At 43.1% G+C, this 24,394-nt stretch overlaps 1 protein-coding gene across 1 annotated transcript in view; it reads right to left on the bottom strand.

Moving 5' to 3' along the window:
- Positions 1 to 2,840: 2,840 nt before the first annotated feature.
- LOC311529738 (cytosolic phospholipase A2 gamma-like) overlaps positions 2,841 to 24,394 on the bottom strand; it is a gene marked incomplete at its 5' end in the record, with an annotated part of 42,179 nt that continues 20,625 nt past the window's right edge. Inside the window, 8 exons of the mRNA XM_084645935.1 lie at positions 2,841 to 3,032; positions 4,720 to 4,888; positions 6,084 to 6,238; positions 9,873 to 9,968; positions 11,594 to 11,638; positions 13,923 to 13,985; positions 14,604 to 14,666; positions 24,073 to 24,129. Coding sequence (XP_084502061.1) covers positions 2,860 to 3,032; positions 4,720 to 4,888; positions 6,084 to 6,238; positions 9,873 to 9,968; positions 11,594 to 11,638; positions 13,923 to 13,985; positions 14,604 to 14,666; positions 24,073 to 24,129 — 821 coding nt within the window. The 3' untranslated portion in view covers positions 2,841 to 2,859. The remainder of the gene's footprint in view (positions 3,033 to 4,719; positions 4,889 to 6,083; positions 6,239 to 9,872; positions 9,969 to 11,593; positions 11,639 to 13,922; positions 13,986 to 14,603; positions 14,667 to 24,072; positions 24,130 to 24,394) is intronic.

Here is a 24,394-nt window from a genome sequence, read left to right as displayed (position 1 = left end):
CACCAAGGGCAGTCAGTGATAAGGGTCACAGCAGGGGCAAACTGGAGGCTGTGAGTAGCTGAGGAGTTCATAGTCAGTTCCAGCCTGGGGTTGACACCGACCGTCAGAGTCCAAGTCAGGTTTCAGGGTCCCAGTCATGAGGGAAAAAAAAAGCTGAGGTCACGCCAGGACTCTAGAGCAAGGAGCAGGAACAGTCATGGCAACTACAGAGATCCACACTGTTGCCTGGACACTTCCTGGTCATGCACCTTGGGTTTATATAGGGCATGGAGCCAATCAGGAGTCACAGGGCTGTTGCCTGTCAAACGTTAAGGTGGATTTTCCCGTGGTCGGGATCCACAGCAGGTCATGGGAAGTGGAGCGCAGGCTGATTACCGCTGCTCCTGGGTGACAGCCTGGAACTGTTAGCTACCTGGTAGCTCTACAGGCCTGGGCTCTAGACCAGTGGGGCCTTACAGGCATTCTCTTAGTGGTTGCTCTGTCTCTCTTTTTTGCCCACTGACACTTTATTTATTTATCCACAGTGGAATAGCTTCAACTGGATGTTGGATCATGTCCAAAGTGAAAGGAGAGCCATGGCCACTGGTTTCTGTGTAGTTAACTCCTGGTTTATTTATGCCAAGTGCAAAGAGTCTCATGCCTGCTTCATTTTACTGTTTGATATTTTCTCCTGCTCACTCTCACACGCTTCTTTACCTTGAGTTACACAGGCAGGGCTCATCCAACAGGGAAGGGATCTGGGACCATCCTCCATATTAGTTTACAGGGGTTCTCAAACTTGTTTTGCTGGGACCCAATTTGAAAATATTTCAGCTGTCATGACCCTCCCAAAACAATGACTACCCCCTATACCATGCCATTCTTACTTCTCCACTGCTGCTGGGGGCAGCGCTGCCTTCAGAGCTGGGTACCTGGCCAGCAGCTGCTGCTTTCCAGCTGCCCACCTCTGAAGAGCTTGGGCTGTCAGCCCCGTGCATGGCTGACAGGCCGATACCTGGCATGCACGGGGACTCACACCATGTGACACCCACATAATAACCTTGTGACACCCTGAGGGGTGGCAACCCCCAGTTTGAGAACGCCTGATTTACAATAATATGAAGTGCAAAGGTCCTGGGAACAATCTGGGATCTTTATTCATTGGCTTTTCAAATAGAGTTCATTCACCTCACAGGGTGCATCTGAAAGCTCTGTGTCTTAACAATGCCATCTCCAGATGGACTGAACCCAGGAATGCCAGATCTGTAAGCACACACCGTACTGCCGGCACTAAAGAACCGGCTACCACAGATGAAAGTCTGCAGAAGACTCATCATTAAAATTGCGAGTCTTTCATGGAGGTCACAGAAGTCACAGATTCCATGATTTTCAAGGACCTCTATGACTTCTGCAGCACCCAGTGTGGCTGATACCAGGGCTGTCTGAGCAGCTGAGGAAGCCCTGGGGCCAGCCGCACTGGCTTCTGCTCGGGCAGCCCCAGGGGTTAGCTGCTTGCGCAGCTCCGGGGCCAGTGGTACTGGCCACTGATCGGGCAGCCCTAGGCAGCTGGCCCCAGGGGCTGCTGGAGCAGCACCAGTCTCGGGCACTGCCCCGGGGCTGCAGCAGGCTCCTGGGCCACCCCTCCAAGCAGCAGTGAGGCCCCAGTCCACACAGTCCCCTGAGAAGCAGCAGCGGTGCCCCAGAGTTCCTAAGATTTAGTCATATGTATTTATAGTGTGAATTTTTGTTCATTGCCCGTGACCTGTCCATGATTTTATTAAAAATACCCATAACTAAATCTCAGCCTTACTCATCACTTATATGTGGTATAGTCACTAGAGGGAGACAAACAGCCAGGCGGGGCTACCATGGGTTGTACAGTGCCCCTGGCTGAGGAAGCTTGTCCAAACAGCACAGATCAATATCAATTTAAATCCCTCTAGGGGCCAGCACTTTGCCACTCCGTTTGCTCCTTCTCAACCAGATGGACTACGAGGATTGGACTTGAGATTCTGCAATATGTGGCTTTTCACACCATGAATATTAGAGTCTTCCTGTTCATATTAATACCCAGCTCCCATAAGAAGTTGAAAATACTGGACAGGATTCTACTCCCCATTATACCTTTGGACCGACTCCAAAGACTCCAGTGGAGCCTTGCTGGATTGGAAGAGGAAACTCACCATTACTCATTCTTCTTGTTTTCATTTTTATCTATGCTTTCAAAATCAGAATTTACCAGCAAAAAACTTTATCAAAATATTCTGTTGATCCAAAATATTGTTTTCTGTTAAAAATATTGATAACAATTTCAACATTTTCAATAATGTTTTCACGAAAAAACCCACACACACACCTTTGGAATAAAAATGACCCCCCCCCAAAACTAGTTTATTATTTTTCTAACCTGTCTATGTATAAAGTGTGATAAGAGCTAGGGGAGATGGCTTTTACCATAGGTGTCAGGTGCTTGTGCTTTTGCAGGCCATTTCTAGGATGGAGGCACTGTGTGCAAATGGTTTGATTCTATAGGCTTTATTGATTGAATGTGAATTGTGCATCAGGAGACAAGGGCATCTGTCATCACACAGAGCAGAGACTGACTGAGCAATAATTCACAACAGCAAGCAAAAAATGATTTATACCAAGAGAGAATTTTTCTTTGACTAATGCGCAGAATCAGAATTGCTGAACTAAAGTGCAATCAACTTAAGGGGTTAACTCACGAGCTAGGTACTAGTGCTTTCATAGCAGAAGCTGAGAGTCCTCTCCCCACTGTAATCCCAAATAATGACATTTTCCAGCCACGTGACAATTCTGTAGTTCTCAAAATCTACTGGGTGGCTTTAATGTATGTGGGGCATAGATGAGAAACTCTTCTTAAGAGCTTCTCTTCTTGCTGGAGTGAGCCACAATGTATTTGATCTCTTGAAGGATCTTGTCTTTGTTGTTCGACACATTCAGTCTTGCCGACTGGAGGAGTTTGGTGATGTCTCCCACATGGTAGAGACAGCGAACTGGGGTGAATCTAATTCTCCATTCTGTCACATAGGCTAAAAGCAAGAGAGAAAAGATGTGATTACATTTTTAGGATGATAATACTACTGTAGTGTCAATAACAACTAATACTATTATTTTGGTTGTGTTCTAGGGTTCCCAGGCCATCGTGAGAGGAATATCTTGCTTCCGAGACTTAAGGAGAAGAATCAAGTGAGGCTCATGTATGGGGAAAAGGGTTTCACAAATGCTCTACTCCTAATCCAAAAGCATCTGGATGTTTTGTCTACAGCGATCAGCAGTGACATAGTTAATATAGTTGAACTGTCATCTTTAGGGTTCAGAGTCAACAACCTCCTGAACTGAAATGGATACTTTTGCACTTTTCAGAGCTATTGAATCAGGTTTTCTACAGACTTGGAGACTTCCTTTAATTCTATCAAATTGATTCTCCTATTTTCCCTGCTTTCTACCCGTCCCTCAGCTATTCTTTTGTCTCTTTGCTTTTCTCAGTAGTGTCCTATATTCAGCATGTTTGTGAAAAAAACAAGGAGCAGATTCTGCTCTCATTTGCACTAAGGTAAATTAATCTAGAGTACAACCTATGCATCTACCTATCTAGGGATTTCAATGGAAAAAATGGAATTTCGGTGCCTAATTCCATTAGGCTCCCTTAAAAATATTGCCCCTGAGTTCTTATAAGACTCCCATCATTATAGGAACAGAGTAGCTAATGGCATGACACTCTGCATTCACAGTGGATCAAAAATAAAGAGAAATAGAACTTGTACAGAACATATGGGTGTCTGAGCTGGTGTAACTCACATGCCCAGACAGCTGAGAGAAGGTTAAAAGTTTTCCCACTTTTAGACTCCTTTGCATTCCTTTCTGAATTTCTCTTTATATGCCAGACTCATCTCTTCATTGCACTAGTGTAAATCTACATTTATTCCTTCAACTTCATTTGTGTAACAGAGAGAAGATGTGGTCCCTGTGTCTAGACGGGAGCTAAAGAAAGAAGGTGCCTGATTCTGAGCTCAAGGAGTCATTTGATGAAACTGAAAATCTGTAAATGTAAAAATCATAAAAGCAAAGAGTTTTATTTATACACAACAAAAAATAACCTATGGGACTCACTGCACATAACATTAAAGCCAAGAGTACAGTAGGATTCAAAACACAGGTAGACAACTTCATGAATATTTTCAAGATTCACATTTAAATTAGTTAATATTTTTTAAAAAATGGAAGCGATATAGGCCAGATTTTGAAATGTATTGAGTTGTGGAAAGATAAAGATAGGCAACTGGTGAGATTTTCAAAAGCAGCTGAGTAGGTTAGGTGCCTAATTCACCTAGGCACTTTATAAATCCCACTAGGTGGCTACCTTCATCTGTAGACACCTACATACATTTAAAAATTTGGCTTAAAATGTTTAGAAATCAGAGCCAACCCCACCCCACCCCCCACAGAGTCTAGTGACAAACATCCCCTATGGCAGATAATTCTATAACTACATAATCTGTGATTTCTCACAACTTCCTCTTAAGCTTCTATTACTGGATACCCTCTTTAACATAGGATAATGGACTAGATAAATCTGACATTTTATCCCATTCCCTATGTCCCTTTGCTACCTTACCCAAGAGCAAACCAGACGCAGCAGTATTTAACTCATCCATGTAAGTGAAAGGACAGTGAGGTCAGTAGCCTTTAAGAAAATGGGTGTGACATGAAAGTTACCTGGACAATTCACTTTGTTGAAAAGTGGGAAGTGCATGACGGTAGGTGCACCCTCTCCTCTGAAGATGTAGCAGTCGGAGGGGTTATCTGGCTCTTGGAGCAATTTCTCGTCTATCTCAGGAAATGGGATGCAGTTTTCTTTACAGTATTTGGCAGTTTGCTTGAGGGCCTGTAAGTGAAGGTATCGTGATTATTTTATTGAAGAGAACTGCTGTCCACAAGACCAGATAGCTCAAAACAGATAGCTCAAAATCAAACTTTCTCTCTGAGTCCTCTACTAATTGACTACGCAGAAAACCTCCAGTGGAAACCATACCCTCTGCTCTTGGGATAGGAAGAATGTTTGTGTAGCAATGCATGACTGTCTACAAGGAAACCCCATAGCTGGGATTTCCAAAGAAGCTTAAAGGAGCATGAATTTATCTCCCAGGAAAAGTCAATATGGGTTGGACACTGAACTCACTTAAGAGCCTTTAAAAATCTCAGCCCACAGCCGTAAGCATAGATCAAACATGGCACACTGAGTTCAGTACCCAAGAACAGAGCTAGAAGGTTCACAGCAGCCCATAACTGTTCAACTGGGATAGATCTCAGTGGTTCAGTAGGACCTGAAGGAGCGCTCCATGTAAGCTTGAAAGCTTGTCTCTTGCACAATGCTAGAAGGTCCAGTAAAAGAAATTACCTCACCCACCTTGGTACAGTAGGAGACATGGGTCAATATTCATCTCCAGTACTCGACACATGAATGCTCAAGGCTACCAAAGGTTCATCTTTCACTTAAGGTGAAAAACAGATTTCCTTCTTTAAGGTCACTATGAGGTATATTTTCTAAGGCACACATGGGAATGTGTTGTCCTGCTTCCATTGATTAAGTCACAAAACTGTCCTGATGAAGTGAGCTGTAGCTCACGAAAGCTTATGCTCAAATAAATTGGTTAGTCTCTAAGGTGCCACAAGTACTCCTTTTCTTTTTGAAAACTGTCCATTGTGCATTTGAAAATCTCCTCCTGTAGAGAGCCATTGGGTCCTGGGACACCTCGCAAAAGTATTAGTGTTGACTCAAGTCGGCTGACCAACTTGCTACTTGGAATGTAGGATTCTTTCCACTAAACATTTCCCCAGCAGGTTAGAAGGGGATGGGATTCTTTGCTCCCTTCTTGTCCTGAACTGTTTTCCAGAAATAAAGTAAAGAAAATACTGTTAGATTTTTTTTTTTTAGATTGGAAATTTCTTTGTTTCTTTCTTTGGATTCTTATCTCTTGGGGTCAGGGACAATGTATTTTTCTGTGTTCAAATATCACCTGGCAATGGCCCCTCATTCCTAATTTGAATGACTGTAGAAATGTAATAATGATAGGAGTTACCTTAAATGGTTCAAAAGGGCCATAGTCGAAGGAGAGGATCAGTTTCACTTTCCTTTCCGGGCGGAGAACCAGAGGGAAAGCACAGTTTATGGCTATTCCAGCATCTACCAAGGAGATGACTTTATCCTTCACCAGCTCAGCAGAGTCAAGAGCAGCTAAAGGAATGTATCCAAAAATAAAGTTTTCATACTAAGAAATTAGAATCTGCACCTTGCCAGTGGCAGGATTAATAAATAATATTCACTGCAGCGGTGCTTTGGTAAAGTGTGTGTATCTTCTGCCCTTAAAGTAGAGCCACCTCTTCCCCACCCTCACCCTCTGCTTCCCTTAGTGCCCATTGTACAGTATGGTTGCCCTTTCCTCACCCCTCGCCCTCTGCTGTCCCTAGTGCCTATTATACAGTATAGTTCTCTTATACTTGATCCTTCCATCCACTGGCCATTATACAGCACAACCACCACTTTCTCCTTCCTGCTATTTACAGGGCATCATTATAGGCACATCTGGAAGCAACACCTATCATTTAGGTTGCCTAACACTTCCCGTTCCATGTTTTCAATTTTCTTATGAGTTCAGGGAATGGGGGGAATAGTATATAGCCCTGGAATTAAAGCTCTATTATAATGCCGATGCAGAAGGCAGCTTTACTGGAATTTCATGGGGAAGCTTAATTCATAGAACCATAGTATCATAGAATATAAGGGTTGGAAGGGACCTCAGGAGGTCATCTAGTCCAACCCCCTGCTCAAAGCAGGACCAATCCCCAACTAAATCATCCCAGCCAGGGCTTTGTCAAGCCTGACCTTAAAAATATCTAAGGAAGGAGATTCCACCACCTCCCTCAGTAACCCATTCCAGTGTTTCACTACCCTCCTAGTGAAAAAGTTCTTCCTAATATCCAACCTAAATCTCCGCCACTGCAACTTGAGACCATTACTCCTTGTTCTGTCATCTGCTACCACTGAGAACAGTCTAGAGCCATCTTCTTTGGAACCCCCTTTCAGGCAGCTGAAAGCAGCTATCAAATCCCCCCTCATTCTTTTCTTCCGCAGACTAAACAATCCCAGTTCCCTCAGCCTCTCCTCAAAAGTCATGTGTTCTAGTCCCCTCATCATTTTTGTTGCCCTCCGCTGGACTCTTTCCAATTTTACCACATCCTTCTTGTAGTGTGGGGCCCAAAACTGGACACAGTACTCCAGATGAGGCCTCACCAATGTCGAATAGAGGGGAACGATCACGTCCCTCGATCTGCCGGCAATGCCCCTACGTATACAGCCCCAAATGCCATTGGCCTTCTTGGCAACAAGGGCACACTGTTGACTCATATCCAGCTGCTCGTCCACTGTCACCCCTAGGTCCTTCTCTGCAGAACTGCTGCCGAGCCATTCGGTCCCTAGTCTGTAGCGGTGCATGGGGTTCTTCCGTCCGAAGTGCAGGACTCCACACTTGTCCTTGTTGAACCTCATCAGACTTCTTTTGGCCCAATCCTCTCATTAGTCTAGGTCCCTCTGTATCCTATCCCTACTCTCCAGCATATCTACCTCTCCTCCCAGTTTAGTGTCATCTGCAAACTTGCTGAGGGTGCAATCCACACCATCCTCCAGATCATTTATGAAGATATTGAACAAAACCAGCCCCGGGACCGACCCTTGGGGCACTCCACTTGATAGCGGCTGCCAGCTAGACATGGAGCCATTGATCACTGCCCATTGAGCCCGACAATCTAGCCAACTTTCTATCCACCTTATAGTCCATTCATCCAGCCCATACTTTTTTAACTTGCTGGCAAGAATACTGTGGGAGACCGTGACAAAAGCTTTGCTAAAGTCAAGGAACAACACATCCACTGCTTTCCCCTCATCCACAGAGCCAGTTATCTCGTCATAGAAGGCAATTAGAATAGTCAGGCATGCCTTGCCCTTGGTGAATCCATGCTGACTGTTCCTGATCACTTTCCTCTCCTCTAAGTGCTTCAGAATTGATTCTTTGAGGACCTGCTCCATGATTTTTCCAGGGACTGAGGTGAGGCTGACTGGCCTGTAGTTCCCTGGATCCTCCTTCTTCCCTTTTTTAAAGATGGGCACTACATTAGCCTTTTTCCAGTCATCTGGGACTTCCCCCGATCGCCATGAGTTTTCAAAGATAATGGCCAATGGCTCTGCAATCACATCCGCCAACTCCTTTAGCACTCTTGGATGCAGCGCATCCGGCCCCATGGACTTGTGCACGTCCAGCTTTTCTAAATAGTCCCGAACCACTTCTTTCTCCACAGAGGGCTGGTCACCTCCTCCCCATGCTGTGCTGCCCAGTGCAGTAGTCTGGGAGCTGACCTTGTTCGTGAAGACAGAGGCAAAAAAAACATTGGGTACATTAGCTTTTTCCACATCCTCTGTCACTAGGTTGCCTCTACCATTCAGTAAGGGGCCCACACTTTCCTTGACTTTCTTCTTGTTCCTAACATACCTGAAGAAACCCTTCTTGTTACTCTTGACATCTTTTGCCAGCTGCAACTCCAGGTGTGATTTGGCCTTTGTGATTTCACTCCTGCATCCCCGAGCAATATTTTTATACTCTTCCCTGGTCATTTGTCCAATCTTCTACTTCTTGTAAGCTTTTTTTGTGTGTTCAAGATCAGCAAGGATTTCCCTGTTAAGCCAAGCTGGTCACCTGCCATATTTACTATTCTTTCTAGACATCAGGATGGTTTGTCCCTGTAACCTCAATAAAGATTCTTTAAAATACAGCCAGCTCTCCTGGACTCCTTTCCCCCTCATGTTATTCTCCCAGGGGATCCTGCCCATCAGTTCCCGGAGGGAGTCAAAGTCTGCTTTTCTGAAGTTCAGGGTCCGTATTCTGCTGCTTTCCTTTCTTCCCTGTGTCAGGATCCTGAACTCAACCATCTCATGGTCACTGCCTCCCAGGTTCCCATCCACTTTAGCTTCCCCTACTAATTCTTCCCGGTTTGTGAGCAGCAGGTCAAGAAGAGCTCTGCCCCTAGTTGGTTCCTCCAGCACTTGCACCAGGAAATTGTCCCCTACCCTTTCCAAAAACTTCTTGGATTGTCTGTGCACCGCTGTATTGCTCTCCCAGCAGATATCAAGGAATTCAGCAGAATTCTGAATTGTCCTAACATTTGAGTGCTTGACTTTACAATTTTAACATAATATTTAGAATATAATACTTTGGCTTGAAAGTATTAGATTTTATTGGTCAGTTACCATGGATTTCACTCTTTCTATATAAACCAATGAAAACCTGTTTCCACTGATAATCAAAATTTACTGATAAACAAAATATGAAAAATGCTTCTTGAGAATTTAAAGTCAAAATCCAGTGATTTAGACTTTTGATTTAGGGCAGTTATAAAATAGACTAGAGAATTAACATTAAAAACCAGAATGATTTCTTGATTTAAGGATATTTAGTTTGTACATTTTGGCATATGATGTTGACAGTTTGTGTTTTAATGGTTTAAATAATCATTTGATTCTCCTCTTTATTTTCATCAACCATGAAGATTTAAATTGGTAAGACTAAAAAATGTTTAAAATCTATATTTTCATGCTACTGAAAATTTAAATTAATAAAAATCTTAAAAATGCTTAAAGTAAACAATGACACTGTCTGTCAAAATTTAAAAATAAACATTGAATTCTTCTAACCGTAAAAATACCGTATAGGAAGACAACCCTTTCTCATGTTTCTGTGTGATGTATTTACTGTCAGAACGGGACCCTAGGAAAAGGAGACATCCACACCACAGAGTCTGTAAACCCATTTTTTACTTACAGCATTTGTAAAGAAAGTTATTGTTCGTTCCCCATTTCCAGGTCAAGAGACCATGAGTGGTTTTTTGCCACATTCTAGCGAAATCCACCACTGAGCCTGTGAGAGGGCACAAACCAGAATTCAAATATCAGATCTATCTATCTATCTATCTATCTATATATATATTCAGGAACTTCTGAAAACCAGCAGAGTTTTTCTTATCTCTTATTTGCTAGTGCCAACCAGGAGCTGTGGGAACAATCACAGCAGAGCAAAAGTTGTGGAATTTTCAGAATCCTGGATTCCCTCATTGTACCACATAATGACCCCCACACACTTATCTGGTTTGAGATGTGTCAGCTGTCAAGTTCTCCCCTGTACAGAACACCTGATGGTAGTATAAACCATTTCCTATATTCCACTATGTAAGATATGTGGCCCAGTTCCTTTAGCTGCTGATTTGAGCTGTGCAAATAACTGAATTTTGGTTTCACTGTCGAACAAACAATTGTAATTAAAAAATCCCAAATGATTTTTTTTTAAATTTCAGTGAAAAGAGAAAGAAAACAAAAAAATCATTGTATGTAGAATTAAATGTTTGGCTTTACTCAGAATGAAATATTTTATTTTGGTTTTTGAGTTCTAAAAGTTTTTTTTAAGTGAAATTGAACCAAATTTTTTTACTAATTTTCTTAAAAAACTGTTTTTATCCAAAAAATCAAAACATTTCACTTTGAAAATTTCAGTATGAAATATTTGGTGTGGTTTTTTTCTGATTTGTTTTTGTTGTAAAATAAACAGTTTCGCAAATTTGATGCAAATTCATGAAATATTATAATCATAGAATCTCAGGGTTGGAAGGGACCTCAGGAGGTCATCTAGTCCAACCCCCTGCTCAAAGCAGGACCAATCCCCCAGTTTTTGTCCCAGATCCCTAAATGGCCCCCTCAAGGATTGAACTCACAACCCTGGGTTTAGCAGGCCAATACTCAAACCATGGCTGACCCAAACGTGCTTTTTTCAGGAAAGAAAATTGAGCTGAAAAATTTCACCCCCTTCTAATGCTGAGTTCCCTCAACTCCCACTAGAATTGGTTTGAGCTGAGGAAACACAACCTTCAATTGTTAAACACTAAAAATCGTCAAAATCCAAATACGGCCCACTTATAATAATAATAATTTGAGTCAATCTAAACATTTTGGTCAACACAAAATGGCTTTTAGATGCCTAAGTGCTTCTGAAAATACCACTAGGCACCTAAATATCTTTGAAAATCTGGTGCTATGTGACTTAGGGGCAAAGTCCTACTGAAAGTCAACAGGGTTTGTACTCTGACCTCCTTTTCATGCCTTTTGAAAACTTCACCATATATCTGTCATGGTGCATCAGATCCACATCTCTAAGCAGAAATAATCACATTGCACTACCTGAAAAGGACATTTTAAAAACACAATCATTGATATTGGTGAAGGGGCCCAGAAACTTTCATAAAGGGCACGACAGAAAACCTGAACATAAACAAGGCTATTCCGGAACAGCTTTGTGCTGAGCAGACATTTTTCAAAAAATGACAACATAAAAATTATTATTCATGAGGAAGGGTGAACAAGAGCCGAGGGATTTGTTTAACTGAACAGTTCACTGGGCCTGAGTCTCTTTTCACAAAGATGCCAATAACTCCTCATGCAGCAGTGTAAAAGAGGAATTTCAAACTCAATCCACAGGGGATTAAAATAATTTACCTACTCCACCTTTAATGTTTTCAGTAATTGACTTGTTCTTCGTATCTGAAAAATATATTTGGGTTATCAATCACTGCATACTATCATTGACAATAATGCAATCACCTAGGCAACAACATTCAGGGTACAATGATTAAGGCCAAGTTTGCATTTCCTGCAGGTTGTAAGTATCATAAGAAAGAAAAAAATGGGAGAAATGTATGATCTGATATGCAGTATCTTCAATTCTCCTACTAGGCTGAGTCAATGTCTTGCCACTTTCTCCTTTAAAATATATAGACAATATATGGATGGATCTAGACTGTTCTCAGTTAAAAATAAAAATAAATAAGTGCTGTCAGCACTTAGCTCAGCATGTTCCTTGGAGCCAGATCTCCTTAGGGCTTGCAGCTGGGCACCCTGCTGAGTACCTGTGTCTCTACCCCTGGCCTCCTGGCCAGAGAGAAGGCTGCAGCCAGCATTTTGGCAGGGCCTTAAAGGGCCCCTGCCATGCCACATAACTCCAATGACTTCCTCTTCCTAACATATGCCACTGTTGCAGAGAATAGCATATGACTACAGAATGCCAAAGTCCTATAAGCTTCAGTATTCTCTCTATATATAAAAAGAAAAGGAGTACTTGTGGCACCTTAGAGACTAACCAATTTATTTGAGCATAAGCTTTCGTGAGCTACAGCTCACTTCATCGGATGCTGTAGCTCATGAAAGCTTATGCTCAAATAAATTGGTTAGTCTCTAAGGTGCCACAAGTACTCCTTTCTTTTTGTGAATACAGACTAACACGGCTGTTACTCTGAAACCTCTCTCTATATATAGGTTTAAAGCCAGAAGGGACCATTAGATCACCTAGTCTGATCTATTGCATAGCATAGGCCACACAATTTCATCCAGTTACTTTCACCGAGCCTGGTAACTTGTGTTTGACTAAAGTATCTCTTCCAGAAAGGCATCCAATCAGACTTTGAAGCCAAAGAGATTGAGATTCCACCACTTCCCTTGGGAGTTTGTTCCAATGGTTAATCACTCTCATCATTAATAGGTGTGCCTTATTTCTCACTTTGATTTGTCTCACTTTAACTTCCCGCCATTGCTTCTTTTTATGCCTTTCCCTGCTAGATTCAAGAGTATGCCTGTATTTTATCACTGTGAAAGTGCACTGGACCCTCACTAGAACGCGGGGTCAGGATCCATGAGTGATACCACATTAACGTGGGGACAGCATTATAGTGGAGGCCACGTTACCATGGATCCCAATTTAAATATTTAAATTTGGGATCCATCGCCAGGACCGCACTATATACAAATCCGTGCTATAGTGATGCGCGCTCTAGTGAGGGTCCGCTGTATTTAAACACCATAATCTAGTCACCTCTTGGACTTCTTTTTCATATATTAAACAGACTGATCTCCTTAAATTTCTCACTGTATAAGACTTGGCATAATTTTTGTGACACTTCTCTGCATTCATCTCCAATGTTTCAGTGACCCATTTTCAAATATGGACACCAGAACCAGAGACAGAATTCAAGTATCAATTTCAGGCAGTGGATTGGGAATCAACTCAAGCCAGTTCTACTCCTGCCTTTGCCAAAAGTTTTCTAGGTGATATTTGAGAAGTCACTTAGGCTGGGATTTGTAAGGGATTGAACACTCATATCCCACTGAACATCAATTTTAATTTGTTGAGATACCTTTGAATTTCCCAACTTTATTTCTCATTGAACCTCAGTTCCCCATCCTGAATTTTTGAAAGCTTCTCAGATACTTTGGTGGTAACCATCAAAGAGTTGCCTATATTATTTAAGAAACAGGAGCTTCCCAGGAGGCTTTGGTTCTGAGCACACACTTAGAAAACAGAGAACATGAGCATTACTCATGAGACTATATCATTAACAATCTGGATATGATTATCCTCTCAAGCAGGAGCAGATCAGAAGCAATTCCACTGTTGGTAGTGCTAGTCTGAAAATGTGGTAGTGCTCACTTTACTTGTAAGGGGTTTCCTGATCAGGCTTGTAGGCTATTGGGCTCTAAGGGAGGCATGTGATCTAGGTTTTTAAGCAGTCATTCTGAATAAAGCCAGCCTAGATCAAGGTGGGGAGAGTTTTGCCTCTCTGATTTAGGGGGCAGCCTGCTTTTTCTCTCTCTGTTTTTATTTCCTGAGTATTGAGGTTCTGGATTTTTTTAAAAAATAATGTAATATTACACTGAAACCTTCCAGCAAGAGTTTTTAATGTTTTTATCCAACTTCTCTGTTTGAATGCTATGAACATAAAAGCAGTTACAGCTACAGGGTCAGAGCGAGAGATCCAGAATTATACACACCTACCTGGTGAAAAGCCACCTGGTGAAGCTCCTGCTGGCTCACTCTGCAATGAGCCTTCCATATCACCTGAAAATGTCATAAGGATTTCCAGTCATTTCACACAGCCACAGACAACAATATAATAATTTAAGAACCAGTATTCAGGTTACAATGATGACATTTGCTAGTAACAGAAGGACAAAAATATTAGTTGAGCTACAGCAGAATTGAGTTCCCCTTCTGCTACTGCTAATCTGGGGTTGCCTCCACATTTTTTCCTTTTCCAGAAATTGAAAAATTATCCTTTACTGTGTGTCCACATTGCAAAAATCAGTGTTAAAAAGTGTTATAATTACATGCTATCACTTTCCTTGTAAGAGGTTTCCTGGTCATATTTGCAGGTTAAAGGACTTTGAGGGAAGCATGCAATGTGGGTGTTTCAGCACTCAGTCTACAAAGAAGCAGCCTGGAGCAAGATGGTTGAGTTGTGCCAGCTTGCCTTAACAAGCAGCCTGCTTTTTCTCTCTCTGTTTTTGTTTCTTGTGTGGAAAGGTTCTGCATTTTCAGAAAAACATGGTGATACCTCGCAACCTTGGAGCAAAATTATGCAATTTTTAATCTAACTTCTCTGTTTGAATGCTATGAACATAAAAGCAGTTACAACTGTAAGGTCAGGGTGAGAGATCCAGGAAGATATACACTTACCTAGTGAAAAGCCACCTGGTGCAGATCCTGCTGGCTTACACTGTAATGCACCTTCCATATCACCTGAAAATGTCATAAGGATTTCCAGTCATTTCACACAGCCACAGACAATAACATAAACATCTAAGGGCTAGTTTAAACTGAAAACCTAGGTCAGTTTAGCTACTTCACTCACAGGTGTGAAAAATTCACACCTCTGAGAGATGCAGTAAAATGATGTAAGCCCCAGTATAGACACAGGTAGTTTGATGGAAGAATTAGCCTAGTTACCTCCTCTCAAGGGGGAACACTAACTACAATGATGGAAAAAACCCTTCCATCGGTCCAGGAAGTATTGACAAGACAGCACTACAGTGACACAACTGTAGTGCCATAGCTATGCCATTTTAACATCTGTAGATGTGTAGACAAAGCTTAAGAAACAACACACAGAGTACAATGAAGATATTGTCAAGTAGCCCAAGGACAAAGTTGTTAGTTGAAATGCCTCAGGATAGATTCTTCCCCCTCCTTCCCTACCTCTAGTCTGGGATGTCTCCACATTTTGCCATTTTTTTTTTTTTACTTTTCATCTGAAAAAAAAATTATCCCTTCCTCTGTGTCCACATGGCTACAATCAGGGCTTGTCTACATTATCCGCTGCATTGGCAGGCAGTGATTGATCCAGCAAGGGTCGATTTATCGCATCTAGTCTAGACGCGATAAATCAACTGCCGAGCACTCTCCCGTTGACTCTGGTACTCCACCAGGGTGAGAGGCGCAGGCGGAGGCGATGGGAGAGTGTCAGCCATTGACTTACTGCAATGAAGTGCGGTAAGTAGATCTAAGTACGTCGACTTCAGCTACGTTATTCATGTAGCTGAAGTTGCGTAACTTAGATCAATCCCCCCGCCCTCTTAGTGAAGACCAAGCCTCAGTGTCCAAATTTTATTATTTCTCTTCTCAACTACTGCAGCCTTTTCCTCTATTGTCTCACAAAAACATTCATTAATCCACCTATGGTTGGACCAAAATTCTACCCCAATATCATCTTCCTCATTGTCTGGCAAGATGGCCACATCACCTCGAGGGCTGTTTGAAAGTTTTCTGTCAAAACTATTTTTAAATAGTTTTAGCTGCAAAATTAGGGTGTGGGGAGTTTGGGTTGTCGGGGACATTATTATGAATATCCCCAAAATGTCAATGAAAACAGAAATGTTATATATTTAAAATAATTCCATTTAATCAAACAGTTATTTTTCACACACACACACACACACACACACACATACACACACACACAACAAGGTCTAGTTTGTTGATTAGCACCATAATGAATTCCATAAATAAAAAATTCTATATTTACAAAATGGTTTCTTCTTTAGCCATCATCCTGGGGCTGGTTTTGTTCAAAATCTTTATTAATGATCTGGATGATGGGATGGATTGCACCCTCAGCACTAAGCTGTGGGAGAGGTAGATACACTGGAGGGTAGGGATAGGTTCCAGAGTGACCTAGAAAAATTGGAGGATTGGGCCAAAGTAAATCTAATGAGGTTCAACAAGGACAAGTGGAGAGTCCTGCACTTAGGATGGAAGAATCCCATGCTCTGATACAGGCTGGCTAAGCAGCAGTTCTGCAGAAAAGGACCTGGACATTACAGTGGATGAGAAGCTGGATATGAGTCAACAGTGTGCCCTTGTTGCCAAGAAGGCTAACAGCATATTTGGCTATATTAGTAGGTACATTGCCAGCTGTCAAGGTTCCTTCCCCACCCTGAACTCTAGGGTACAGATGTGGGGACCTGCATGAAAACCTCCTAAGCTTACTTTTACCAGCTTAGGTTAAAACTTCCCCAAGGTACAAATTAATTTTACCCTTTTCCCTTGGAATTTCCACTGCCACCACCAAACTTTAACTGGGTTTACTGGGAAACGTAGTTTGGACACGTCATTCCCCCCAAAATCCTCCCAACCCTTGCACCCCACTTCCTGGGGAAGGTTTGGTAAAAATCCTCACCAATTTGCATAGGTGACCACAGACCCAAACCCTTGGATCTTAGAACAATGAAAAAGCATTCAGTTTCCTTACAAGAAGACTTTTAATAGAAGTAAAGGAATCACCTCTGTAAAATCAGGATAGTAGATACCTTACAGGGTAATTAGATTCAAAACATAGAGAATCCCTCTAGGCAAAACCTTAAGTTACAAAAAAGACACACAGACAGGAATAGTCATTCTATTCAGCACAGTTCTTTTCTCAGCCATTTAAAGAAATCATAATCTAACACACAGCTAGCTAGATTACTTACTAAAAGTTCTAAGACTACATTCCTGTTCTGTACCCAGCAAAAGCAGCATACAGACAGACACAGACCATTTGTTTTTTCTCCCTCCTCCCAGCTTTTGAAAGTATCTTGTCTCCTCATTGGTCATTTTGGTCAGGTGCCAGCGAGGTTACCTTTAGCTTCTTAACCCTTTACAGGTGAGAGGATTTTTCCTCTGGCCAGGAGGGATTTTAAAGGGGTTTACCCTTCCCTTTATATTTATGACACGCCCCCCCAAATCTCAGCTAGGGTGAAATGCTGGCTGGGATTTCTTCCTGGAGCTCTAGGAAAAACAGAGTTAATAAGACACATGCACCTCTAAATATACTACCAAGTACATAAAGACTAACAATATTTTCCACATCTCAAGGATGATTTTAACCAGTTGATTCTGGGAAATTTTCACGGGAGAGTGCATCAGCCACTTTGTTAGAAGCTCCTGAGATGTGTTGGATGTCGAAATCAAAATCTTGGAGAGCTAAACTGCACCGAATAAGTTTTTTGTTATTTCCCATGGCAGTATGAAGCCACTGTAGTGCAGCATGGTCGGTTTGCAGGTGGAAATGCCGTCCCCAAACATATGGGCATAGCTTTTCCAGGGCGTAGACAATGGCGTAACATTCTTTTTCACTGACTGACCAGTTGCTTTCCCTCTCAGACAGTTTTTTCCTGAGAAACACTACAGGGTGGAATTCTTGATCAGGTCCTTTCTGAATTAAAACTGCTCCCACACCACGCTCGGACACATCTGTGGTTACTAGGAATGGTTTGTCAAAGTCTGGGGCCTTTAGTACAGGGTCAGACATGAGTGTCGCTTTAAGCTGGTTAAAGGCCTTCTGACACTTTTTGGTCCACTGAATGGCATTTGGCTGTTTCTTTTTGGTTAGGTCTGTCAGTGGGGTGGCGATTTGGCTGTATTGCGGTACAAAATCTTCTGTAATAACCGGCCAAGCCTAAGAAGGATTGAACCTGTTTCTTTGACTTTGGGACAGGCCACTTTTGGATAGCGTCCACTTTGGCCTGTAGGGGGCTGATAGTTCCTTGACCCACCTGGTGTCCAAGGTAAGTCACTCTGTTGAGGCCTATTTGACACTTCTTAGCCTTAACAGTTTGTCCTGCCTCCCTTATGCGCTCAAGGACTTTTTGTAGATGTTCCAGGTGTTCTGCCCAGGAATCCAAAAATATGGCCACATCGTCAAGGTAGGCGACTGCATATTCTCCTAATCCCGCTAGGAGACCATCTACAAGTCTTTGGAAGGTGGCGGGTGCATTTCGCAGCCCGAAAGGGAGGACATTAAATTCATACAGCCCGAGATGTGTGGTGAAGGCTGACCTTTCCTTGGCGGATTCATCTAGCAGTATTTGCCAGTACCCCTTGGTTAAGTCCAAGGTAGAGATGAACTGGGCCCGTCCCAGTTTCTCTAATAGTTCATCTGTTCATGGCATGGGATAGTTGTCTGGGCAAGTTACAGCATTTAGATTACGGTAGTCCACGCAAAAACGTATCTCCCCTTCTGGTTTGGGAACTAGAACCACTGGAGATGCCCATGCACTTCCAGAGGGGCGGATTACCCCGATCTGTAACATATCCTGGATCCCCTGTTCTATAGCAGTTTTAGCTTGAGGAGACACCCGGTAAGGTTGGACTTTAATTGGGTGAGCATTACCTGTGTCAATGGAGTGGTATGCCCGTTCAGTCAGTTCTGGGGTGGCTGAGAACGTTGGCACGTAGCTAGTGCACAGCTCCTTGATCTGCTGTCGCTGCATACACCCAAGGGTCATGGAGAGGTTCACCTCTTCCACACCACCAGCACTTTTCCCTTCGTAGTAGACACCTTCAGGCCACTCAGCGTTGTCTCCTCCCTCGGCTGTAACCTGACAAACCTTTAATTCTCTGGAATAAAAGGGCTTTAGAGAATTAATGTGGTACACCTTAGCCCTGGTGTTGCTTAGAGCTACTGCTTCCGGCCATCGGGTGGCAAAATCCATGAAAGTCAGTATGTACTACTTTCCTCTGAGTGTCTTTTTTGGAAAAGGACCCAGAATATCCACAGCTACTCGCTGAAATGGAACTTCAATGATGGGGAATGGCTGGAGAGGGGCTTTGACCTGGTCCTGGGGTTTTCCCACTCTTTGGCATACTTCACAAGACCGGACATAGGTAGAAACATCCTTACCCATTCCCTCCCAGTGGAATGACCCCCCCAAATGGTCTTTGGTCCTGTTCACCCCAGCATGGCCACTAGGATGATTGTGGGCTAAGCTCAAGAGCTTGGCCCGGTATTTAGTTGGAACTACCAACTGTCTCTGAGGATGCAAGTGTCTGGGTCTCTGGGACTGGATCCGCTACTGCTGTTGCAGACATTGGCCTGGGGTCCGGGTCCATCACCTCTGACCGGGTCCTGATAGAAGTTTCCGGATCAGAGCTAGGCCTCACGGCTTGTTTAGCCTGGCTGCAGGTGACCATTCCCACCCTCTTGGCCCTCTTCACATGGTTGGCCAAGTCTTCCCCCAACAGCATGGGGATGGGACAATCATCATAGACTGCAAAAGTCCAAGTTCCTGACCAGCTCTGGTACTGGACAGGCAACTTGGCTGTAGACAAATCGAAAGAGTTGGACTTGAAGGGTTGAATCGTCACTTGGATCTCTGAGTTGATTAAATTGGGGTCCACTAAGGAAGCATGGGTAGCTGACACTTGTGCTCCGGTGTCCCTCCACGCGGTGACCTTCTTCCTGCCCACACTCACAGTTTCCCTCCGCTCCAAGGGTATCTGGGAGGTATCTGGGCCTGCGGACCTCTGGTGTGATTCCGGTGCAATGAACTGTAATCTGTTGGGGTTCTTGGGGCAGTTGGCCCTTACATGCCCCAGCTCGTTACATTTAAAACATCGTCCAGCTGACGGGTCACTGGGGCGAGGTGGGTTGCTGGAGAATGGGGTGGTGGGACGATAAGGTGTCTGGAGGGTTCTTCGGGGGGTAGGTGGGGCCTTTGGCGGCTCCCGGTAATAGCGTGTGATCTGGGGTTGTCCCTTCTGGTCTCCACTCCAACAGCGACCAGTTTTCTTCTTCTCTGCCACCTCCACCCATCTGGCTCCAATCTCTCCTGCCTCGATTACAGTTTTGGGCTTCCCATCTAGGATGTATCTTTCTATTTCCTCAGGAACACCCTCTAAGAATTGTTCCATTTGCATTAGGAAGGGCAAATTTACTGGAGATTCAACACTTGCTCCTGATATCCAGGCATCCCAACGTTTCACAATGTGGTAGGCATGTCGGGTAAATGACACGTCTGGTTTCCACCTTAGGGCTCTGAACCTCCGAAGAGACTGCTCGGGTGTGATCCCCATTCTGACTCTCGCCTTGGATTTAAACAGTTCATACTTGTTCATGTGTTCTTTAGGCATTTCAGCTGCCACCTCAACTGAGGGTCCACCGAGCTGCGGCCTCAGCTCTACCATGTATTGGTCGGTAGAGATGCTGTACCCAAGGCAGGCCCTTTCTAAGTTTTCTAAGAAGGCCTCAGTATCATCACCTGCCTTGTAGGTGGGAAACTTTCTGGGATGGGAAGTGGTACCTGGAGAAGGATTGCTAGGGTTTGTTGGTATATTCTGCTGAGCCTTTATCTTCTCCATCTCCTCCACATGCTTCCTCTCTTTTTCCTTTTCCTGCAGTTCTTTGGCCCTTGCCTCCATTTCTTTGGCCCTTGCTTCCATTTCTTTGGCCCTTGCTTCCATAGCTGTCCTGTGAGCAGACACTTGGTGTTGTTCTGCGTCTTTCGCTGCCTCGCTTTCTTTGTCCTTTGCCTCCATTTCTTTGTCCCTTGCCTCCATCTCTTTGTCCTTTGCCTCCATTGCTCTCCTGTGAGCAGCTTCTAGAGCTTTTTCAGCTTCTTTCATTGTCTCCAGTTTAGCTAACTCCAATTTGTGTAGTGCCTTGGTGTCTGTCATCTTTACCTCTCTGTTTTTAACTAACTTTACACCCGAGGGTTAGAAATAAAACAAACAAAACTTGGCTTGTAAAATTTTGCCCTGCTGGAATAGGATACCTATTCTCTGATAGTGATTGTCAGCCTACAGAAAAAGACAATTCCCTTTGTCTCTGCTCTGGCTCCAAATCAAAGCAAAAAAGCTCCACTACTTGGAAACCTCCTTTCCAGCAGCCCCAAAGGAAAAAAAAATTCCTTTTCAAATCTGTGCTCCTTTTAAAAAAAATCAAAATCCTAAAAAAAAAACAAACCCTACCACTTTTGTCTCCAGGCAAATGGGTAGAACACCCCCCTATTTACTTTTAGGGGAAAAAAACCTCTGGTTTGCGAAGACTGTGAATTTCCCTGCAGGAGGTTAAGTACACTTCCTCCAGGCAAAGAAAACCTGCAATTCACAAAGATAATCCCCTTTTGTCTCTGCTCTGGCCCCAAAGCAGAGAAAAAACTAGCTGCTTTCAGTTGGACCTCCTTTCCAGCAGCCCCAAAGGAAAAAAAAATTCCTTTTTAAAATCTGTATTTCTGGCTCAAAAAAATCTCAAATTGATCTCAAAAGGATTTCAGGTTAATCAGCAGCAGATCGAGGGAAGTGATTATTCCCCTCTTTTCGGCACTGGTGAGGCCACATCTGGAGTATTGCGTCCAGTTTTGGGCCCCCCACTTCAGAAAAGATGTGGACTAATTGGAGAGAGTCCAGCGGAGGACAACTAAAATGATCAGGAGCCTGGACACATGACTTACGACCAGAGGCTGAGGGAACTGAGCTTGTTTAGTCTGCAGAAGAGAAGAGTGAAGGGGGATTTGATAGCAGCCTTCAACCACCTGAAGGGGGGTTCCAAATAGGATGGAGCTCAGCTTTTCTCAGTGGTGGCAGATGACAGAACAAGGAGCAATGGTCTCAAGTTGCAGTGCGGGAGGTCTAGGTTGGATATTAGGAAACACTATTTCACTAGGAGTGAGGTGAAGCACTGGAATGGGTTACCAAGGGAGGTGGTGGAATCTCCATCCTTAGAGGTTTTTAAGGCCCAGCTTGACAAAGCTCTGGCTCGGATGATTTAGTTGGTGTTGGTCCTGCTTTGAGCAGGGGATGGGACTAGATGACCTCCTGAGGTCTCTTGCAGCCCTAATCTTCTATGATTCTATGATCCTTTGTCAAACAGAGAATGTGAGAGTTAATATTTATTGGAATGGATAACCAATACTCACAACACAATTTGCCCAATTCAGGTAAAAATCAGAACCAACATTACTCTTGTAAAGAGAGTTACAGGTTTCCAGGAATGTATTGTTATACTGAAACATATTAATGACTGCCATCTGGTATGTATTTGATCTGAAGACATTCATAGACCTCTTCCATGCCAGTGGGCCTGTTATGCATACTTCAGACTCAGAAGGCTCATATAAATCAGCCTAGGTAGGAAATGATTTTCCCATTCCACAAAAATTTTGGAGATTTCCAAAATGTGCCTGTCTTGAATTGATTCAAATAGTCAAATCTCAAAATGCTTTGCAAACTGACATACCTCACCCCTAAAATCAGTTCAGATCAATTGAAATGTTTCATTTAAATAATGTTAATCCTTTTCATTAGTATAAATTAAGTTCACTTTCAAAATGAAAAGCTTTTTAAACTGAAAAAATATTTGTTTAGTTTAAAGTATGCTGAAACAGGATTTTTCATCAATTTCAAAGTATTTTTTCCAGCTTTTTTAGTTGGGGTGTTAATCGAAATTAACACTTTCCAACTGACAGTTTGAGTTTTGTCAAAGTGGCATTTTTCAGGAACAAAAAACTATTTTGTCAAAAAAATTCCCAGTCATCTCTACAATTACACCCTTTTAGTGAAACAAATGCAAACAATGAGAGTATTTCCTATGGCAGGTCAGATTTCAGCCATGCATACTGAATGGCTTCATAAATGATCTGGAGGATGGTGTGGATTGCACTCTCAGCAAATTTGCGGATGATACTAAACTGGGAGGAGTGGTAGATACGCTGGAGGGGAGGGATAGGATACAGAAGGACCTAGACAAATTGGAGGATTGGGCCAAAAGAAATCTGATGAGGTTCAATAAGGATAAGTGCAGGGTCCTGCACTTAGGATGGAAGAATCCAATGCACCGCTACAGACTAGGGACCGAATGGCTAGGAAGCAGTTCTGCGGAAAAGGACCTAGGGGTGACAGTGGACGAGAAGCTGGATATGAGTCAGCAGTGTGCCCTTGTTGCCAAGAAGGCCAATGGCATTTTGGGATGTATAAGTAGGGGCATAGAGAGCAGATCGAGGGACGTGATCATTCCCCTCTATTCGACATTGGTGAGGCCTCATCTGGAGTACTGTGTCCAGTTTTGGGCCCCACACTACAAGAAGGATGTGGAGAGGGTCCAGTGAAGGGCAACAAAAATGATTAGGGGTCTAGAACACATGACTTATGAGGAGAGGCTGAGGGAGCTGGGATTGTTTAGCCTGCAGAAGAGAAGAATGAGGGGGGATTTGATAGCTGCTTTCAACTACCTGAAAGGGGGTTCCAAAGAGGATGGCTCTAGACTGTTCTCAATGGTAGCAGATGACAGAACGAGGAGTAATGGTCTCAAGTTGCAGTGGGGGAGGTTTAGATTGGATATTAGGAAAAACTTTTTCACTAAGAGGGTGGTGAAACACTGGAATGCGTTACCTAGGGAGGTGGTAGAATCTCCTTCCTTAGAGGTTTTTAAGGTCAGGCTTGACAAAGCCCTGGCTGGGATGATTTAACTGGGAATTGGTCCTGCTTCGAGCAGGGGGTTGGACTAGATGACCTTCTGGGGTCCCTTCCAACCCTGATATTCTATGATTCTATGATTCTATGATAATGGTTTCCCTGGTTGTACATGCAGAGGCTACGATATTTATTGAAGGCTGGGTATCAGAGAGGCAGAAGGCCAAGAGATGGAGTTGTGAGCATGACTGTGAAAAGGAAGCACAGAGATTGAGCTGGTTGGGCACAGAGCTCTTTGAGTGACAGACTTGGGGATTTCTGAGGAAGGAAACTGCTCGTTTTTTTGTTTCTACTCTGTTCAGGGAGACATGATTTACCTGACTTGTTTCATCTATTCCTCCCCCAAACAACATGGCCCTGAAGACCCCAACTATTGGCTAACGATGCAGAACAAAACAGGCAGCCATATGTATATACTTACCAGCTTCAGGTTCAAGGGTGGGTGCTGGAAACCCCTCGACTATTCCTTCTGGACAATCTGAAAATGCCATTAGGATTATCAGTTATTTCATGGACAATCACATAATCAACTAGGAAGCAATTCATGTTACAAAGATCACGGTCAAGTCAATATTTTCAAGTTTCATAAGGAACAAAATTTGTAGAAATTAGAGGAAATCCAATTTTTTTAGCTGAAATAGTTTTTTAACCAAAAAACAAAAGTAAACAAAATAAAATTTCTGCACAGAAACATTTCTGGGGGTTGAATATTTCTATTGTTTTCATGAGTGACTAGAATATGA

The sequence above is a fragment of the Lepidochelys olivacea genome (assembly GCF_965140295.1).
Source record: "Lepidochelys olivacea isolate rLepOli2 genome assembly, chromosome: 13".
NCBI lineage: Eukaryota > Metazoa > Chordata > Testudines > Cheloniidae > Lepidochelys > Lepidochelys olivacea.
The sequence above is the reverse complement of the archived record's forward strand: the minus strand, read 5'-3'. Positions and strand labels throughout refer to the sequence as shown.